Source organism: Neoarius graeffei, chromosome 10, assembly GCF_027579695.1.
Source record: "Neoarius graeffei isolate fNeoGra1 chromosome 10, fNeoGra1.pri, whole genome shotgun sequence".
NCBI classification, from domain to species: domain Eukaryota; kingdom Metazoa; phylum Chordata; class Actinopteri; order Siluriformes; family Ariidae; genus Neoarius; species Neoarius graeffei.
The window spans coordinates 284,051-304,378 of record NC_083578.1 but is presented as its reverse complement, the minus strand read 5'-3'; the positions used below and the strand labels follow the sequence as shown (position 1 = coordinate 304,378).

The 20,328-nt window shown below is 42.7% G+C and overlaps 1 protein-coding gene across 7 annotated transcripts in view; it reads left to right on the top strand.

The window, feature by feature from the left end:
* Positions 1-8,248, top strand: part of LOC132892703 (zinc finger protein 501-like) — a 44,484-nt gene extending 36,236 nt beyond the window's left edge. For 6 of the 7 annotated variants that reach the window (XM_060931016.1, XM_060931018.1, XM_060931019.1 and 3 more), the window contains 3 exons: positions 4,912-4,979; positions 5,144-5,334; positions 5,926-8,248. In XM_060931016.1, coding sequence (XP_060786999.1) covers positions 4,912-4,979; positions 5,144-5,334; positions 5,926-7,172 — 1,506 coding nt within the window. In that variant the 3' untranslated portion in view covers positions 7,173-8,248. Of the gene's footprint in view, positions 1-615; positions 4,490-4,911; positions 4,980-5,143; positions 5,335-5,925 lie in introns of those variants that run through there. The other variant, XM_060931022.1, reaches the window with a different exon arrangement.
* The last annotated feature ends 12,080 nt before the right edge of the window (positions 8,249-20,328 follow it).

The window sequence follows — 20,328 nt, the reverse complement described above, 5'->3', positions numbered from 1 at the left end:
ACGTGTGCACTGCCGTTTTATCAAGTTGAAGGTCAGCTGCATTCTGGGTGCACGCCTCCATCTCTTGTTATTGTGCTATCAAGTGAAAATTAATTCTTTCATGGATTGGTGGACTGAGACAGAAAAGTTATGGTCAAGTTTGCCCAGATGAAAATTTGTTGTGCATCTTTTCAAGCAATGAATTTGTCAAGCCAAATCATTTTATTTGTATCGCGCTTTTAACAATGGACCTTGTTGTAAAGCAGGTGTACAGAAAAATTAAAACATTTTAACATAAGTTAGTTTGTTTGTAAATGTACCATCACTAGCACACTGCCGTGTCACCACCATAATCATTTTCAAAGACCACATTTCACCAGAAAATGAAATGACAAATCATGCACACCATTCAAATCTATGGTCATTATAAAAAAAATTCTGCTAACTTTTATTTGGAGTGGTTTTGTGAATATGAGGCTTTTAAAATCTTGAATGATCATAGCTCCCACCTATGACATTTGGTCATTTCTATTTTCATACCAGTAACAAATTATTAGGCCAATTTTGTTTCTCTTAGCAGAAATTATTACAAATTGTGTTACAAATCTTTTCCTTCTTTGTAAGTTAAAAAATGAATTCATCAATGAAATAAAAAGAAGAGTGAAATTTTCTGAAACCTCTGGTTGTCATTGATGAATAATGTGCGCGACTTACTGAGCAGCACAAGCGACTCAGATTCCAGTGCAGTTCACACACAATAGAACATTTCTGTGCCGGTAGGTGATGCAGTCCCTTTCTGCCGGTTGCCACCACAAGTATATTTTTCTACAGGTCTGTAGATATGTACAGTGCATAACACACTCAGTTATGGTTGGGGCTACAAGTTAGAACTGTTTTAACTGAATATGTAACCTATCCTAGAATTTAACATCCATCGTACCTCTTCAGTCTGCTCCTTGAAATTAATGTCACTGGCCACTTAAAGCAGACATGCAGAGCCTTTATTTTTAAATAAATTTCTGAGTGGATAGTATCTCCATCCTTGACTCTTTTATGCTACATAAATGGGAATAAAAAAAATATATTTTTTGAGAGTTAAAATCAACTGCAAAGTTGTGATTGGAGCTGCCCTTCTGAGCCAGCCAGCCCTGAGTGCATGACGTCACAGCAGGAACCGGTTTTAAGGCCGAGGCCTTTTACAGCTATAGACCAAAGTCATATAAATAAAAATTTATGATGAAAGTAAGAAATACTGTTACCGACTTGCTCAACTAAGACTGATTTGACTTCACTGATTGTGGGTTGACTCTTATTAAAACAGGATGGGTGTTATAACTTATGCAACATACACGTACATGCATGCATTTTCACTGATAAAACATAAAAGGCTCATTAAATAATCAGATGAACTGAGACAATCACATTCTGAAGCAAATTAAATTAATCTTATACCGGTAACTTAAAGGGTTACCTAACCCTTTTTTTGTAGTTTTCTTTTCCTTTAATTGTTGGTACTGCACCCTCTTTTTCAATCCGGGCTTATAGCCAACGCTCCTCAACAGATCAGAGGTCTCGTACGAGTCTTCAGTAAAATGTGCAGAGCAGAGGAGAGACCACTTCGTAGGCGCCCAGTGTGCCCGTGAATTTCTCGCAAAACGCGTCCAAATCTTTGCAGTTTGAACATTTCTTGAGCCATGAATGCAACGTAAATCCACCTTCTGTCATGTTGCTGTACCCGCCAGCAACACATCTACATGGCATGGTGATAAATTAGTTCAAAATGGAGGATCGGAGTTGCAGTCAGCTCTGTGTTTTAGTATAGTGGAAATGGCGATGAGACCGATAGACTTCCTGCTGTGACGTTACGGATGTCAAGGTCATTCACTCAGACTGCTACCTATATAAATCACTTTAATTGTAAAAATTACTATATTAGATTTATTGTTAACACTTAAAACTATTCCTGTGCCATTCTTGAGGTCTCAAGGCATTTATAGATGAAAGTGAGGCCATGGCTCTGCGTATATGCTTTAAGGATGATGCTGATGTCCAAACATATGGTGTGTGGGTTTTATTTATTTTTTTTTTTTTAAACATCCAGAAGCTGATGCATCTAATTCCTGCTTCCTTTTTTCTCAGAAATTTCAGCCTCTCCTTTACTTTTTTGACATTTTCTTGTCCATCGCTTTGGTTTCAATGCTGTGTGCGGCTTTTGCATTAGTCCAGAACAGGGTTTCCGAAAGTGTGGGCCGCGACCCCCTGGTGGGTTGTGAAGGTACTGCAGATGGGCCGCAAGAATTCATTTACAATAAATAACTTCAATATTGAAAATTAAAACTTTTTATCTATGTTTACTATAAAATAAGTTACCATAAATATTTGATTATTTTTCTAAATGTACAGTGGCATGCAAAAGTTTGGGCACCCTTACTTAAAATGTCTGTTACTGTGAATTACTGTGTTAAGTGAGCAGATGAACTGATCACCAAAAGGCATAAAGGTGAAGACAACACATTTCAGCGTTTTCTGCAAGATTTGTGTATTATTTTTGTTTTGTACAATTGGAGAGTGAAAAAAGAAAAGGAACACCATGCGAAAGTTTGGGCACCCCAATACATTTGAGTTCTCTGGTAACTTTTGCCAAGGTTCCAGACCTTAATTAGCTTATTGGGCTGTGGCTTGTTCAAATTCTTCGTTAGGAAAGGTCAGATGATGCAGATTTCAAAGCTGTATAAATTCTCTGACTCCTCAAACTTGTCCCTAAAATCAACAGCCATGGGCTCCTCTAAGCAACTCCCTCACATTCTGAATAATAAAATAATTGATGCTCACAAAGCAGGAGAAGGCTACAAGAACGTAGCAAAGTGTTTTCAGGTAGCTGTTTCCTCAGATCGTAATGTTATTAAGAAATGGCAGTTACCAGAAACAGTGGCGATCAAGGTGAGGTCTGGAAGATGAAGAAAGCTTTCTGAAAGAACTGCTCGTTGGATTGCTAGAAAGGCAAATAAAACCCCCTGTTTGACTGCAAAAGACCTTCAGAGAGATTTAGCAGACCCTGGAGTGGTGGTGCACTGTTCTACTATGCAGCGACACCTGAACAAATATGACTTTCATGGAAGAGTCATCAGAAGAAAACCTTTCCTGCGTCCTAGCCACAAAATTCAGCGTCTGAAATTTGCAAATGAACATCTAAATAAGCCTGATGCATTTTGGAAACAAGTCCTGTGGACTGATGAAATCAAAATAGAACTTTTTGGCCACAATGTGCAAAGGTATGTTTGGAGAAAAAAGGGTGCCAAATTCCAGGAAAAGAACATCTCTCCAACTCTGAAGCATGGGTGTGGACCGATCATGCTTTGGGGTCGTGTTGCAGCCAGTGGCACAGGGCACATTTCACTGGTCGAGGGAAGCATGAATTCGAATAAATACCAGCAAATTCTGGAAGCAAACATCACACCATCTGTAAAAAAGCTGAAGTCAAAAAGAGGACGGGTCCTACAATAAGACGATGATCCAAAACACACCTCAAAATCTACAATGGAATACCTCAAGAGGCACAAGCTGAAGGTTTTGCCCTGGCCCTCACAGTCCCCTGACCTAAACATCATTGAAAATCTGTGGATAGATCTCAAAAGAGCAGTGCATGCAAGACAGCCCAAGAAACTTGTAGAACTGGAGGCCTTTTGCAAGGACGAATGTGTGAAAATCCCCCAGGTAAGAACTGAAAGATTATTAGCTGGCTACAAAAAGTGTTGATAAGCTGTGATACTTGCCAAAGGGGGTGTTACTAGGTACTAACCATGCAGGGTGCCCAAACTTTTGCTTTGGGCCCTTTTCCTTTTTTGTCATTTTGAAAATGTAAAAGATGAAAATAAAAAATTGTTTTTGTTTAAAATATAAAGGGAATGAGTCATCTTTAACTTTATGCCTTTTGGAGATCATTTCATGTTCAACTTGCTTAACTGTTAACAGTAACAGCAATTTTGACCAGGGGTGCCCAAACTCTTGCATACCACTGTAAATATTTAATCAGAACTAATAAAGCAAAGCCATGGGACTTAAATTATGTGTTATTCTTCATTTATCTGACCTGTTTTTGACCTGGAATGTATCTCTGGGTGTGCTGGAGAAGATTTTAAGATTTCAAATTGTGCTACAACATTCTAAAGTTTGGGAATGGTTGGTCCAGAATGCAAACATGCATGAAATAACTTGGTTGTGATTGGCCAGTAATCCAGTCCCTGAACACACGCGCAGCATATTGTCATGCACGCTCCAAACGACAGGCACACAGAGAGGGCCGGCCAAGAGCCAGATGGGGACAGTAAAAATTGTGGGTTTTTTTTTTAAGATGCAAAAATTTTTTACAAATGAAGTGAATTTTCATTAATACAGAATTTCTTGTGTCCAGCTTGAGAAATGAAGCTCACTGGCCAGAACCTGGATCATTCATATATCCAGGACCAGCGCTATATTGAACTAAACCAGCATTAGCTCATAAACACTTACAGTAAATAAATATTACTTATGTTAAATATTTTTGCTTTTGTACAACACCATTTAATGATAGAACTGACATTAAAGTTGTGCATTTCTGTAGCTGTTTGTTTAGAGGCAAAAACACAAGGGACAGATATTTATCAGAGAAGTCTGATTCAACAGCACAGCTTTGCCATGTCAAAGATATAAAGCCTTTGTGTAAAAACATAATTTCTGATGAAGTGCCTCACCTGCATTTTCATATTGTTACTAAATTCACCTCAGAACTTGAAGGCCGTTCTGTGAAACTAAAGATACCGTGAAGAACCTTTAGTTGATGCTTATTGTCATACTGACATGAGCCATCATTCTGGTAGAGCTAAAAAAAGTCAAAGGCATATATTGATTTAATAAATAAAATGAATACAAATAAAATGTATAATTTTTCCACAGATATGGAGGAGCAGGCGCTGTGAAGAATACATGGATGCCAAAAGAGAAATGCATGCGAATTGGATGAGGTGAGGAATACACCACTTGTTGGGTCTTAGTGTAGTGATTGCTTTTACAACTCCTAATTTGTTGGAAGAACTTTATCTTCCTCCTTTTACTAATCTCCCCTCCATGCTTTCTCTTGGTCTGTAATTCTGATATGATTTTCTGCCACTTTGCATCATTCTTTTAGGTATGTGAATTGTGCTCGTAATGATCATGAACAGAATCTCATAGCATTTCAGTATCGAGGAGGAATTCTGTACCGTTGCTGTCGGCCCATTAACCCAGGACAGGAGCTCTTGCTGTGGTATGAAGAGGAGTATGCCAGAGAACTCAGTCCTGCGTTTGACTACCTCTGGAACAAAAAGTGCTCCACGAATGGTAAAGTCTGTCCTGACATACTAGACCTGACTGATGAGGGATTTTTTGCTCTAATAACAATATAGATCTGTGATTTACTTTAATCAGGTTTTTATTGAGTAATACACAAGCAGTTCTACATAATACAGTTTCTCTCTTCTTAACTCCCCCAGAGTACATGGTTACACATAAAGAATCTGTTTGTATGGTCAGAGATAATTAATCCCTGCAGTGCCCTCCCTGCCTTCTCGTAGCAACCCCGTACACACTCCCACCCTGGATCTCTCCCCACCAAAACAGAACAATGGAAGATAGAAGTCAGGCACACCGCACTCTCTCTTTAAAGCCATGGTCACACTACAGCTCGTGATGCTTTGTGATGAGTTATCTATGAAAATGAGCCATTTTAGGGGATTAGTCCACTTACAGAGCCACTTGTTCTCTGTGGTTGGTTTCTTGAATTTCAGATTAGTACGTCTTCATTCATGTAGAATCTCGAATGTTTTACTTAATCTCAAACACTGTTACATTGGGATAGTGTTGTTACAATTTATAATCTCGTTGCATTTCATGTTCAGTTTCTGATATATTTTTGTCCTTTCACTTCTCCAGAAGGAAACAACGCTCTGCTGCAAGTCTTTTCCTGTTCCACATGTCCTCTTTCCTATGCATCTCAAATTTACCTAGACAAACACATCCAGAGATGCCACTACGAAGAAAATGTGAGACTGTGGGAATCAGGAGAGATTAAATATGAGCTTCAGATCCCCTCCAAAGGCTCCAGTAGTCAGCCAACATCATCTGATCCTCTCAGTTCTGACACTTCTCACAATGATGAACAGAAGGAAATTCACCACTGCTCAGACTGTGGAAAGAGTTTTGTTTATCAGGATGCACTCAGAACACATCAGTGCAATCACACAGGAGAAAAACCACATCACTGTTCTCAGTGTGGAAAGAGTTTTACACGACAGAGTGCTCTCCAGCGACACCAGCGCATTCACACAGGAGAGAAGCCGTATCACTGCATACAGTGTGGAAAGAATTTTAATCGACACAGTCATCTCCAAGTCCACCAGCGCATTCACACAGGAGAGAAGCCACATCACTGCTCACAGTGTGGAAAGAGGTTTACTCGACAGAGTGCTCTCCAACAACACCAGCGCCTTCACACAGGAGAGAAGCCGTATCACTGCATACAGTGTGGAAAAAGGTTTACTCGACAGAGTGCTCTCCAGCAACACCAGCGCATTCACACAGGGGAGAAGCCGTATCACTGCTTACAGTGTGGAAAGAGTTTTAATCGATACAGTCATCTCCAAATACACCAGCGCGTTCACACAGGAGAGAAGCCGTACCACTGCTCACAGTGTGAGAGGAATTTTACTCGGCAGAATGCTCTCCAAGTCCACCAGCGCATTCACACAGGAGAGAAGCCACATCACTGCACACAGTGTGGAAAGAGGTTTACTCGACAGAGTGCGCTCCAAAAACACCAGCGAATTCACACAGGAGAGAAGCCGTATCACTGCTCACTGTGTGGAAAGAGTTTTACTCAACAGTGTGTTCTCCAGCGACACCAGCGCATTCACACAGGAGAGAAACCGTATCACTGCTCACTGTGTGGAAAAAGTTTTAATCGACAGTGTGTTCTCCAGCAACACCAGCGCATTCACACAGGAGAGAAGCCGTATCACTGCTCACAGTGTGGAAAGAGCTTTACTCAACAGAGTACTCTCCAAACGCACCAGCGCAATCACACAGGAGAGAAGCCATATCACTGCATACAGTGTGGAAAGACATTTACTTATTCAGTTACATTTAAGACTCACAAGTGCACAAACTCAGACATTGCATGATTTCAAATTTAATGGTTATGACAGTTTTATCTGAAAATGATCTGCATTTTGAACTGTATTTTTCATTTTATTTATCTTGATTTTATGTGCAAGGCAAAAAATATGCAATCCGATAGTTGCATTCAAAATAAGAGTATTTGTTTTCTTTTGACCTTAAGTTATGACAATTATCACCACACAAGTTGTACATACAGTCAAACCTCGGGTCACAAACGTCCCTGTTCATGAACAAATCGGGCTACGAGCACCATTTCCGAACAAATTTTGCTTCGATTCTCGAACGATGCTTCGATGCACGAATGCACAAACTGGCAGGCTTCCGCACCACATGAGGCACGCGGCAGCATCAGTTGTACTCAAGGTGGCGCGCTGTGAACATTGTTCATCATTGCGTTGTGTTGATACGATTTCTTTTTTGCTTTTTGCATTAAATTAACCCTCATTATGGCTCCCAAGAAAGTGAAAAGTGTTAGTGATAGTGCTGTTAAGAAGCCGAAACGTATTACTGTTGAAACGAAGAAGGAAATAATAGTTAAACATGAACATGGTGTTCGTGTTTCTGATCTCACCAAGCAACTATCAACCACAAAGGTAAAGTGTACTGTGCAATTATGTTTTATTTTAGTATTACTGTATTTTTCTATAATTAAGGTTATCTTTAATTCCTTTCTGTATTTCTTCCACACATAAACCCATAAAAAGTTACAAAAAAATGTTTCTGGGGCCGGTGAACGAGTTAATTGGATTTACATTAATTTCAATGGGAAAAATTAAATCGGTTCGCGAACGGAGTCAAAGAACGAATTAAGTTCGTAACCCGAGATACCACTGTAATAGTGTTGTTAATCAGCGTAGTATTGCAGCATTAGACTAAAACGGAGCCATTGAGATCATGAAATTTTAACTGTAAATAGAGTAGAAACAGTACCAACATTTCAGTTCATCAAAAATATTTTTGTCTATGGTTTTCTTTGTCTACCCATGTGCCAACTGTGAGTCTCAGATATTGGTAGAAAGGCTTTTTGAGTTTGTTGATGCATGCTACAGGTCATCTGAATAAAAGTTCATTATAATAACCTAAATGTTATAATTGCATTCATTCTTGGAAGAGGTCCCATCCAGTGAGGTAGGCATCTGTGGTGAACATTTCGGTACGATGGGGAACTGCTCCTAAGTGGGGCACAAGGTTGGTTTTCAGTCTCATTGAAACTACCTATTGATAGTGTGATTTGCTTTAGTGAGCACTAACACCAGATAGTTTAACTTGTTTACCTTATGCCTGAGCTTAGAAATATGAGATTTTACATGTGTAGAATGCCCTGCTCACTAGTGGAGATACAGGATCCTGATATCTCTGGCCATCAGACTCTCAAAAATGGCTTTGGGGCTATAGAGAGCCTAAAAGGCAGATTATTTGAACTGATTTGCATGCCCCAGCAAGGGTGCGCCTCAAGAAGTACCAGCGTTCTGGGGTAGTAATGAATGTGGAAGAATGCATCGTGCAGATCCACTAAATGCACGACCTGAACATTGACAGCTTCAGCATGTGTAAAACAAGGATTTGAAAGAACCAATTTAATCCTCTCAGATCTAGAATAGGATGGAAGCTGCCTTCTATTTTCTGAACAAGAACACCTGATGAAACTATCAGGAAATACAATGCAGGGATCCACGAGGATCAAGCAGTTCAGGCCAGTCCTGTCACCACCTACTCGCCAAGGCTTGCACCACAGGGCCTCGGCACATAGCTGACAACCTGCCACATAACTGTGGCAGATGTGAGAAACTGAAACAGTTGATCCTGATGTTACTCAAGAAGTCACTACTAGGAAAAAAAAAGGATTACAAATGCTATAAGTGTTATCAATATGGGAAAATGGGCCACTTTATGAAATAGTGCAGATCAGTAAATAAAAACTGAGAAAAGACCTGAAGAGAGCTCAAATTCTCCAGACACCCTGGATATGAATGCCTTGATGCAGGCTGTGAAACAATTGTTTCAGCTGACTGGTATATTCCAGAATTTATCACCAAGAAACACAGGGGATTTTTAAAGGCCCCTTCCACCACAAACTCAACATTGATCAGACAGCCTATGTGTGTGTGCACGTGTGAATGGACAAAAAAACTTGACATTTTATTGGACACAGGAGCAGACCTTGTATGTATTCCAACTAGGTTGGTAAATTAATTTGGAATCTCATTTACAGCAAGAAGAAAATAAGCTGCTGGAGCAGGAGGAGAAAACGTCCTTTTACAAGAGAGTCTTCCAGTGAGTTTGTCATTTAGGCCAAAGTCTATTGACACTCCAGTTTGGGTGGGCAGTGTTACAGACCCACTTCTAGGCCTGGACATTTTGTTACAGCTTGAAGGAAGCCTCAACTTCACAAATGGCAAAGCTATCTGGAAACTGAGAAAACTAGAAAAATCTCAGTTAGAAAATCATCCAATTTGGTCTAAGAATAAGGACGACTGCAGAAACCTTCAAGTGGACCCAGTGACACTGATGGGCCAAGTCCCTCCTTACACCAAACAATATCCACTCAGTAAAACAGCAATGGATGGAACCCTTCCAATCATTCAGCGATTGTAAAACCGAGGCATTCTGGTGAAGACTCGATGTGTCTAATAGTCCCATGTTCCCAGTGAAGAAAGCCTCAGGTGAATGGAGGCTCACAGTGGACTACTGCATTGTCAGTCAACACATTGACAAACAAAACCCACTGTTGGCAGACATTTCAACCCTGTTCAATGTTCTCAAGCCAGAACATCAGTGGTTTACTGTGATTGACATGGCAAATGGTTTCTGGTCAGTGCCACTGGCTAAAGAGATTGGGCCATGACTAACATTTCACAGGGAATGGAACACAGTACACCTGGACCAGCTTACCTCAAGGTCTTCACAACAGCCCTACATGGCACTCTGCCATCATCTCAGAGAAGCTCCAGAAACATCATCTGTCATCATCAATTACGTAGATGACCTATTGATTGCATCTGAAACAAGAACAATATGAAAAGGCTGTACTGATGATCCTGAACTTCATGGCAAAAAAGGGACACAAGGCAAGCTTGTCAAAAGCTCAGTGTTGTCAACAAGAGGTGATCTATCTGGGACAGAAAATTTCACAAGGAAAATTAGAGATGACTGTTGACCAAACAAAAGCAAACCATGAAGTCAACCCACCAACTACAGTTCATGAGTTACAATCATCCCTGGGACCCTGCAATTTTAAGAGTGGAGGTTGATTCATACACAATCATAGCTCAACTACTGATATGTTGAAAGGAAGAAAGAATGCCAAAGAAAAATTGCAGTTGAACAGTGAGCAGATGGAAACATTCAAGAACCTCAATCTTTGTGTCAAGCACCAGCTCGTGGAATCCCCAGCACCAATCAACCCTTCATCCTGTGTGTTCATGAACACAATGGGTACATGACAGCAGTCCTGACCCAAGGACATGGAGGAACGAGCATACCAGTCTTGTATTACTCAGTGAGACTGAATGAAGTGCCACAGGCATGGGGGCTGTGTTTCAGAGCATCTTAAGAAATTAGCCAAAAAGACCCTAAAGTGTGTAAACCTTATCAGAAAGCTTGCTGGAACCAATTGAGGAGCAGACTTTAATGTTCTTCGTATATCTGCACTTGTCCTTGTATACTCCTCTGTAAAGTATGCCTCCCTGTTTGGAGCCACAGCTAGATGCTATTATTAACAATGCCCTGTGTATTATCTATGGATCCCTGGTCTTGACTCCAACAAATATGCTCCCAGTCCTTCCAGGCACTGCTCCTGTAAACATCAGACATGAGCATCTTATGTTAAAGCTTGCTGCCAAGGCTAACCAGCCAGACAGCCTGGTCCTGTCTACCCTGTGATGTTCTTTCTCAGAGAATCAATCGCAATCACTTTGATGTTGTTGCAAAAGAAATTAACAGGACTTCCCCACTATCACCATCTTGGGGAGAGGACAGATGGAGGAAAGAATGGCAAATGTGCAACACCAGCCTACATAGCTTTATCCAAGAACCATCAAGCAAACCTGCTAGATGCCAGCTTCTACATCAATCATGGGTCTGGCTGAACTGGCTACGTACTGGCTTTGGCAAAACCTGTTCCTTCCTCTTCAAAATTCAAATTTATATATCCATGGGAAACTGCAAACCATTAAACATCTGATTGACAACTGCCTGGTGTACAAGCCTCCTCATGGCCACAAAGGTTTGATAGACCTTGACACAGCCACCCTTCAGTGTTGGCACTTACCAACTTACCCGTGTAAGGAATCACATGAACGATGATGACAACAGGAGCTAAGCCTAATGCTTAAATTTCCCTTTATATTACTGGTTTGTAAAGAGATCCATATGTTGGAAATATCCCAGTGTTTTAAGGTGTCTAAAATCTAGTTCTGCATCTGATAGACTCGAGCATAGATCTGTAATAATGATACAAGACTGATGTGTGATTTATCAAAGGTCAAGGTTATTGCCCCATCAAAATAAACACTGCTTGGTGCTGTCAGATGCTAAACATTTGCTGTTAACATTTGCTGGGGCAGCATGGTGGTGTAGTGGTTAGCACTGTCGCCTCACAACAAGAAGGTTCTGGGTTTGAGCCCAGCAGCTGACAGGGGCCTTTCTGGGTTTAGTTTGCATGTTCTCTCTGTGTCTGTGTGGGTTTCCTCCACTTTCCTCCACAGTTCAAGGAAATGGGGTTAGGTTAACATGGGGCAGCCATGGCCTGAAGTTGGGCTGAAGTGCCCTTGAGCAAGGCCTAACCCCCAACTGCTCTCCAGGCACTGTAGCATAACTGCCTATTGCTCTGGGTATGTGTGTATGTGCCCATTGATCATGTGTGTGCATGTGCGTGTTCACTGCTTCAGGTGGGTTAAATGCAAAGGAGGAATTTCACAGTGTGCTTAAGTCTGTGGTTGAGTGTCTGTGACAAATAAAGGCTTCTTGGCTGGCTTCATATAAACTGTCAACAGATACATGGTCCACTTACAAGTTTTGATAGCAATATAAATGTCAAACATAAGACAAATGCTTAGAAATTGCTTATTTCAATGCCATTAAAAAAAATTCTAGGACAAATACCTAGATCCCCCACCAGGAGGGGGATACCCCATCGCACCCCCACCCCCAGTGGTTTTGCCACCATTGAGTGATCGCTGAGCAGCATCAGCCTCCGGCATCACTTCAGAAATGGACCAGCATTTGGAAGTTGGACATTTGAGAACAGTGGAACAGTTGATAACGTCAACAAAATAGACTTTAGGTCAAAACAATAATAAATATCCTGGTTACACAATTGCACTGTTTGGCCATAGAGAACATGGGTACAAAGCGACTTTTTATAATCACGCTATCTGTTATCACCCAAATGACAGTGGGTTCCCTTTTAAAGTTGTTTCCTCATGTGTTTAAAATTTATATCTGGAATGTATATATTTTTGTAAAACTGCTTTGTGATGATATCCATTATTAAAATGTATAATAATATCCATTATTAAAATGTATGTGATTTTTTTTAAAGACATTTTTTGGGCTTTTTAAAATGTATGTAATTTTAAGTACAAATTTTCAAGTACTGTGCAGCAATGTTTGTGCATGGTGGTAACTGTAATAACAACCAAAATGGTGACGATCCTTGTAGTTTTCCGGAGAAGACACTTTTTGATGGACTCACATTTCAACCACATGTGAAGCTCTACTGCAAATGTGTTCTGCATCTATTTCAAGTCCTGTTTTTTTTTAAACCATGCAACAACAGAGCATTCTGCTTCAAAAAAAAAAACAAATATTGTCTTAAAAATCATTTACAACTTCAACATGTGTTTTCTGGAGAGGACATTTTTGATGGACAAAGGATACTCTCAGAGGCACTTAGTTTACAAAAAAATTTAACTTCCACTTAAATACCTTTCAATTTTGAATGAAATGTCCCGAAGTAAAACCTAGTTAGTACTAATTCTGTACTTCTAAGTGGAATTCTGAATATAACCAGTAAACTCGAAGTGTAATAATTAAAGAAGAATTAATGAAATGACCACAAAGTCAAAACTGAGCCCGTATTTGGGTCTTACAAACATATTTATAAGAACTTAAGAACATTACTGCTAAAGGTAGGGTTGGTGTGTCCCTGTAAAATAAGGGATAAGAAACTCTAGCATAGGCGGCACGGTGGTGTAGTGGTTAGTGCTGTCGCCTCACAGCAAGAAGGTCCTGGGTTCGATCCCCGTGGCCGGCGAGGGCCTTTCTGTGTGGAGTTTGCATGTTCTCTCCGTGTCCACGTGGGTTTCCTCCAGGTGCTCCGGTTTCCCCCACAGTCCAAAGACATGCAGGTTAGGTTAACTGGTGACTCTAAAATGACCGTAGGTGTGAGTGTGAATGGCTGTCTGTGTCTATGTGTCAGCCCTGTGATGACCTGGCGACTTGTCCAGGGTGTACCCCGCCTTTCGCCCGTAGTCAGCTGGGATAGGCTCCAGCTTGCCTGCAACCCTGTAGAACAGGATAAAGCGGCTAGAGATAATGAGATGAGATGAAACTCTAGCATATACAGGTGAATCTAAAAAAATTTTAAATATTGTGAAAAAGTTATTTTTTTAGGGAATTTAATTCAAAAAGGTAAACTTTCATGTAGTCTATATTCATTACATGTAAAGTGAACTATTTCAAGTCTTTTTTGTTTTAATTTTGATGATTGATTTGTAGCACATGAAAATCAGAAATCCAATATCTCAAATTATTAGAATATTTCCTAAGACCAAACAGAAAAGGATTTACTATACAAAAATGTCCAACTTCTGAAAAGTATGTTCATTTATACACTCAGTACTTGGTTGGGGCTCCTTTACCATAAATTACTGCATCAATGTGGCCTGGCATGGAGCCAATCAGCCTGTGGCACTGCTGAGGTGTTATTGAAGTCCAGGATACTTTGATAACAGCCTTCAGCTCATCTGTATTTTTGGGTCGGGTGTTTCTCATCTTCCTCTTGACAATACCCCATAGATTCTCTCTGGGGTTTAGGTCAAGTGAGTTGGCTGGCCAGTCAAGCATAGTAATATCATGGCCAGCAAACCATTTGGTAGTAGTTTTAGCACTGTGGGCAGGTGCCAAGTCCTGCTGGAAAAGGAAATCAGCATCTCCATAAAGCTTGTCAGCAGATGGAAGCATGAAGTGCTCTAAAATCTCCTGGTAGATGGATGTGTTGACTTTGGACTTGATAAAACTCAGTGGACCAACACCAGCATATGACATGGCACCCCAAATCATCACAGACTGCAGAAACTTCACACTGGACTTCAAACACCTTGGATTCTGTGTCTCTCCACTCTTCCTCCAGACTCAAGCACCTTGATTTCCAAATGAAATGCAAAATTTACTTTCATCTGAAAAGAGAACTTTGGACCACTGAGCAACAGTCCAGTTCTTTCTCTCCTTAGCCCAATTAAAACACTTCTGACATTGTCTCTGGTTCAGGAAGGGCTTAATATTAGGAATGTAACAGTTGTAGCCCCTTTCCTGAAGACATCTGTGCATAGTGGCTCTTGAGGTGTGATGTACTCTGAGTTGTTTGTACAAGTCTTTTTTCCACAAGTGCTGGCGTTAATCGCTAATCTTTTTTATTTTTTCTACAAATAAATTTCCAGTATCCTTTTCATTTTTTATTGTACTTTTGCTTTCCTTTTTCCGCATTTTAAATTTTTCGGAAGAACACCAAGACCGGAAGCTTTCTTTTTTTTCTCTTTCTGCATAAAGACCACAAGAGGAGGCCATCCACATCAGATCTGCTTTAATATCAACAGATCCTTGATTAAGGTATGTGAATCCTTTCATCATGGCACACCTTCAGCTTGTTCAGTGTGCTGAGTGCAGGATGTTTAGTTATTCTTCCTCCGTCACTAGTGATAGCTTTATTTGTGATAAGTGCAGATTAGTTAGCTCTCTAATGGAGAAGATTGCAGCTTTGGAGATGCATATCCAGACTTTACAGAGGGCTAGTGAGAATGAGAACAGTATAGTTTCTGCAGGGGAAAGTCTGGATGCCCTAGGTGGAGTTAGTAATCCCCCAACTCTGGCATTAGAGCCCTCACAGTGGGGCATATGGGTGACAACTCTGTGGCATAAGCATAGAGCCAAAGCTACCACTGAGGCTCGCCCACGGGAGCACCACTCCTCTCTGCTTCACATGCTAAACAGGTTTGCTCTCAGTGATGCACCCACTGAGAAACCTGAAAGAGCTCTGGTTATAGGGGACTCTATCATTTGGCATGTCAAATTAGCTAGGCCTTTAGGGGCACCAGCAGCTTTAGTCAGGTGTATAGTGGGAACCAGAGTGCCGGACATAGCAGGTAAACTTAGGGTCCTAGGCAAGCACAGGTTTTCAAAGATAGTTATCCATATAGGAGTTAATTATATACGCCTTTGTCAGTCTGAGGCTACTAAGAGTAACTTTGTAGAGGTGTTTAAATTAGCGAAGGTGATGTCTGATGCTGTAGTATGCTCTGGCCCCATCCCAATGCGGCGTGGCGATGTAGCTTACAACAGGTTATGGTCGCTGAACTGCTGGTTGTCCAGGTGGTGCTCTGAAAACAGTGTGGGCTTTATAGATAATTGGACTAATTTTGAGGGCACAGCAGGCCTGTTAGGGCAGGATGGTATCCATCCCACTCGGGAAGGTGCTGCTCTTATTTCTTCCAGCATAGTTCATAGTCTCAGAACAAGTCTAGTTAACTTCTGACAATCCAAAGCCAAGGCCAGGGAGCAAACGAACAGGCTAAACTGACTGTCTGCTAGCTGCACAGAGCCATCACTCAGGGTTCATTACATCGAGACTGTGTCGGTTCCCCGAGCTCAACAAAAAGGTAGAAATACCCAGAGAGTTTGTTCCAGTAACCTAATCAATATAAAATTAGATCATACTGACTGTACAGCTGCTGCCAGTACCTTTGATCTAAAGGTGGGGCTATTAAATATTAGATCTCTTGCATCTAAAGCGCTAATTGTTAATTAACTTATTATTGATCAGGAGTTTAACGTACTGTGTTTAACAGAAACATGGATTAAGCCAAATGAATATATAGCATTAAATGAAGAGAGTACTCCTGGATACAGTTATATACACCAGCCTCATCTAACTGGCAGAGGAGGAGGCGTCATGGTTATTTATAATGATTATCTAGGTGTAATGCACAAACCCGATTATAAATTTAATACATTTGAAGTACATATAATATATGTAGCCTCAAAAAATAAGTCTACCCAGTTAATTCCGTTACTTATTATTTACAGGCCCCCAGGGCCATATTCTGAGTTTCTTTCTGAATTTGGAGATTTTATCTCAGATCTGGTTATTTCCTTAGACAAAGCTTTAGTTGTTGGAGATTTTAATATTCACTTCAATAACCCAGAAGACCCTTTGAAAACAGCGTTTGTATCCATTTTAGATTCAGTAGGGGTTAATCAGAGTGTCATAGGACCGACCCATAATGGTGGTCATACTCTTGATCTAATACTAACATTTGAGTTAAACATAGAAAATATAGTCACACTTCCACAGTCTGAAGTTATCTCAGATCATTATCTCATTTCATTCAAAATATGTCTGAGTAATAATATATGCACCTCACCATGCTACTGTATTAAATGTACATTCATGTCAACTACTGCACAGAGCTTTATAAATGATCTCCCAAAGTTATCAACTTTGGTTGGGTCACCGTCAGCCCCCGCAGAACTTGATCAGGCAACTGAATGCTTAGAGTCAGTGTTCCGCTATACTTTCGATAATGTAGCTGTTAGGACTAGGACTGTTTTGGCCTCTAGAGGCCGCTGTTATTTCCTTTTCATGTCGTGTTTATTTTGGCCTCTAGAGGCCGCCACTGTTCCTGTGTTTTGTGTTTGTGTTAATTGCCTAATTATCTTCACCTGTGTCCTTAATTAGTTTGTCTATTTATACCCCTGAGTTCAGTCCTCTTGTCACGGAGTCTTTGTGCTGTTATGTTTATCTCCAGTTTCCTTTGTACTGTGTTTTTTGATCTTCTTAGCTTTTGTATTTTTGCACTTTGCTTTTCTTTTGGATTTTACTCTTTGGTTTTTTTTTTGTCTTTTGTTTTGCCCTGTATATAGTGTATATAGTTTAAATAAACCTTTTTATTCTTTTTCTACTTCCGCCTCACGCCTCTGCATTTGAGTCATCCCCCTGGTGGCCTAGTGGGGGTTTGCTGGATTATCACACCAACGAACCAGGTTCGAATCCCAGCAAAACCCTAACAGAAAGACTCCGTCATGACCGACTCAGCAGAGGCTGCTTCAACTGTCTACCCGGCCAACCTTCAGGGAATTATGGCAGCTTTGACACGCTTCGGAGCGACCATGGACGCTCATGGACGTACGCTCACCAGCCAACGTGAGGCCCTTGCTCGCCACGAGGAACTGCTTCAGCAAATTGGGAAAACCCTGGCACAGCTGACATCTCTGCCTGCATCTCCTGATCCAGTTCCTGCTCCTGATCCAGCTCCTGCTCCAGTGCCTCCTGCAATGCTGCCTTCTTCACCTCGCGAACCCAGCCTTCCTGCACCACAGAGGTATGACGGCAAGCACAGTGAGTGCCGAGAGTTCCTTACCCAGTGTCAACTCACCTTTGAGCTTCAGCCTACCACCTACACTACGGATCGCCGCAAGATTGCCTTTGTGATCACCTTATTAGCTGGTAAGGCGCGAGCCTGGGCTACTGCTATCTGGCAAAGACAGGGACCTGAGTGCTTTGATTTCCAGCTGTTTTCTGAAGAGATGCTTCGGGTCTTCGATCAGGCAGACATCAGTACCGACGCAGCCCGAAAGCTCATGTCCATCCGGCAAGGAGGAAGCGTCGCAGATTACGCCATCTCGTTCCGAACACTCGCAGCAGTAAGTGGATGGAACGAGACTGCCCTGGTGTCAGCCTTCCACCATGGTCTGTCTGACCCCATCAAGGACGGTCTGGCCTCTATTGGATGCCCAAGTGACCTCGAAACCCTCATCTCACATGCTATTCGTCTGGACAACAGGATGAGAGAACGCCACCAAGCCTTGAGCCCCCCCAGCCTCCCTACCTCTACCTGGAGACCGTCTACCTCCTTCAGTGACTGTCCAGAACCCATGCAAGTGGGTCGTACTCGCCTCTCCGCATCTGAGAGGGAGCGCAGAAGGAGGGACAAGTGCTGCATCTACTGTGGCAAGCCTGGTCACTTCCGAGCATCATGTCCCGAACTCTTGGGAAAAGGACCGCCCCGTCCAGCCGAGGGAGGGTTGTGACGGGGCCTACCCTCTCTCCCGGACTCCCTGGCCAAGGAATCTACATCCCGGTCTCCATCTCCTGGGGTGAGTCTGTCCACTCTTGTCAAGCTTTGATAGACTCAGGGGCGGCTGGGAACTTTATGGATATTCACTTCGCCCAAAGCATCAATATTCCGACTGCACCTCTTGAAGTCCCACTGTCTGTGTCTGCCCTCGATGGCCAAGCGTTAGGTGATGGAAGAGTCACCCAAGTTACTTCTCCAGTTTTCCTCCAGTCTCAAGGTCACAAGGAAGAAATATCCCTGCACCTGATTCCTTCACCTGAGTTCCCAGTTATTCTAGGCCTTCCTTGGCTTACTCGCCACAACCCTCGCATAGACTGGGTAACAAGCCAGGTTGTGGAATGGGGCCCTGCATGCCATGCCTCTTGTCTGCTCTCTAGCTCTCCTGTGTCTCCTGCCGAGCCCCCTGATCTCACCGAGTTATCTCAAGTTCCCACAGAGTACTGGGATCTCAAGGAGGTATTCAGCAAGAGCAGGGCCGCCGTTCTTCCTCCGCACCGGGCCTACGACTGTGCCATCGACTTGCTCCCTGGGACTACCCCTCCTCGTGGCAGACTGTTTTCACTCTCTCAGCCAGAACGCAAGGCCATGGAGGAATACCTCAAAGATGCCCTGGTCTCTGGGTTTATTCGACCCTCCACTTCACCTGCTGGAGCCGGCTTCTTCTTTGTCGGCAAGAAGGATGGGGGGCTCCGACCATGTATTGATTACAGGGGCCTGAATAAGATCACTGTGCGCAACCGATATCCCCTTCCGCTGATGTCCACAGCTTTCGACCTGCTCCAAGGCGCCACCGTCTTCACCAAGTTGGACCTACGGAACGCATACCACCTCATCCGTATCCGACAGGGAGACGAGTGGAAGACTGCCTTTAACACCCCGTCTGGGCACTACGAATACCAGGTGATGCCCTTCGGACTCACCAACGCACCAGCTGTTTTTCAGGCCCTAATCAACGACGTCTTAAGGGACATGATTAACCTATACGTTTTTGTCTACCTCGACGACATCCTTATCTTTTCCAAGACCGTGCAGGAGCACCGCCACCATGTCCGCCAGGTTCTCCAGAGGCTGCTACAGAACAATCTGTTCGCCAAGGCCCAGAAATGCGAATTTCATGTTCCCGAGGTCTCCTTTCTGGGATTTATTGTACGGACAGGCCAACTCCAAATGGACCCTGCCAAGACCCTGGCCGTCCGGGACTGGCCTACTCCCAAGTCCGTTAAGGAGGTTCAGCGGTTCTTAGGATTCGCTAACTTCTACCGCAAGTTCATCAGGAACTTCAGTTCTGTGGCAGCACCCATGTCAGACCTCACCAAAGGGACAGGTGGATCTTATGGCTGGTCTCCTCAGGCAGAAAAGGCGTTCAAAGACCTCAAGGACCGCTTCTGCACGGCACCCATTCTGGTTCTCCCGGACACCTCCCAACCATTCATCGTGGAGGTGGACGCCTCGGACAGTGGTGTCGGCGCGGTGCTCTCTCAACGTTCGGAAGGAAAGCTGCACCCCTGCGCTTACTTCTCCCACCGCCTGAGTCCTGCTGAGTCCCGGTACGATGTGGGGGATCGAGAACTGCTAGCGGTCAAACTGGCCCTTGAGGAGTGGAGGCACTGGCTGGAGGGAGCACAACATCCATTCCTGGTTTGGACTGACCACAAGAACCTGGAGTACCTCCAGCAAGCCAAGAGACTGAACCCTCGACAGGCTAGGTGGGCCCTGTTTTTCAGTCGGTTTGACTTCACCCTCTCATACCGCCCCGGCTCCAAGAACACCAAACCTGACGCACTGTCCAGACTGTTCTCTGCCA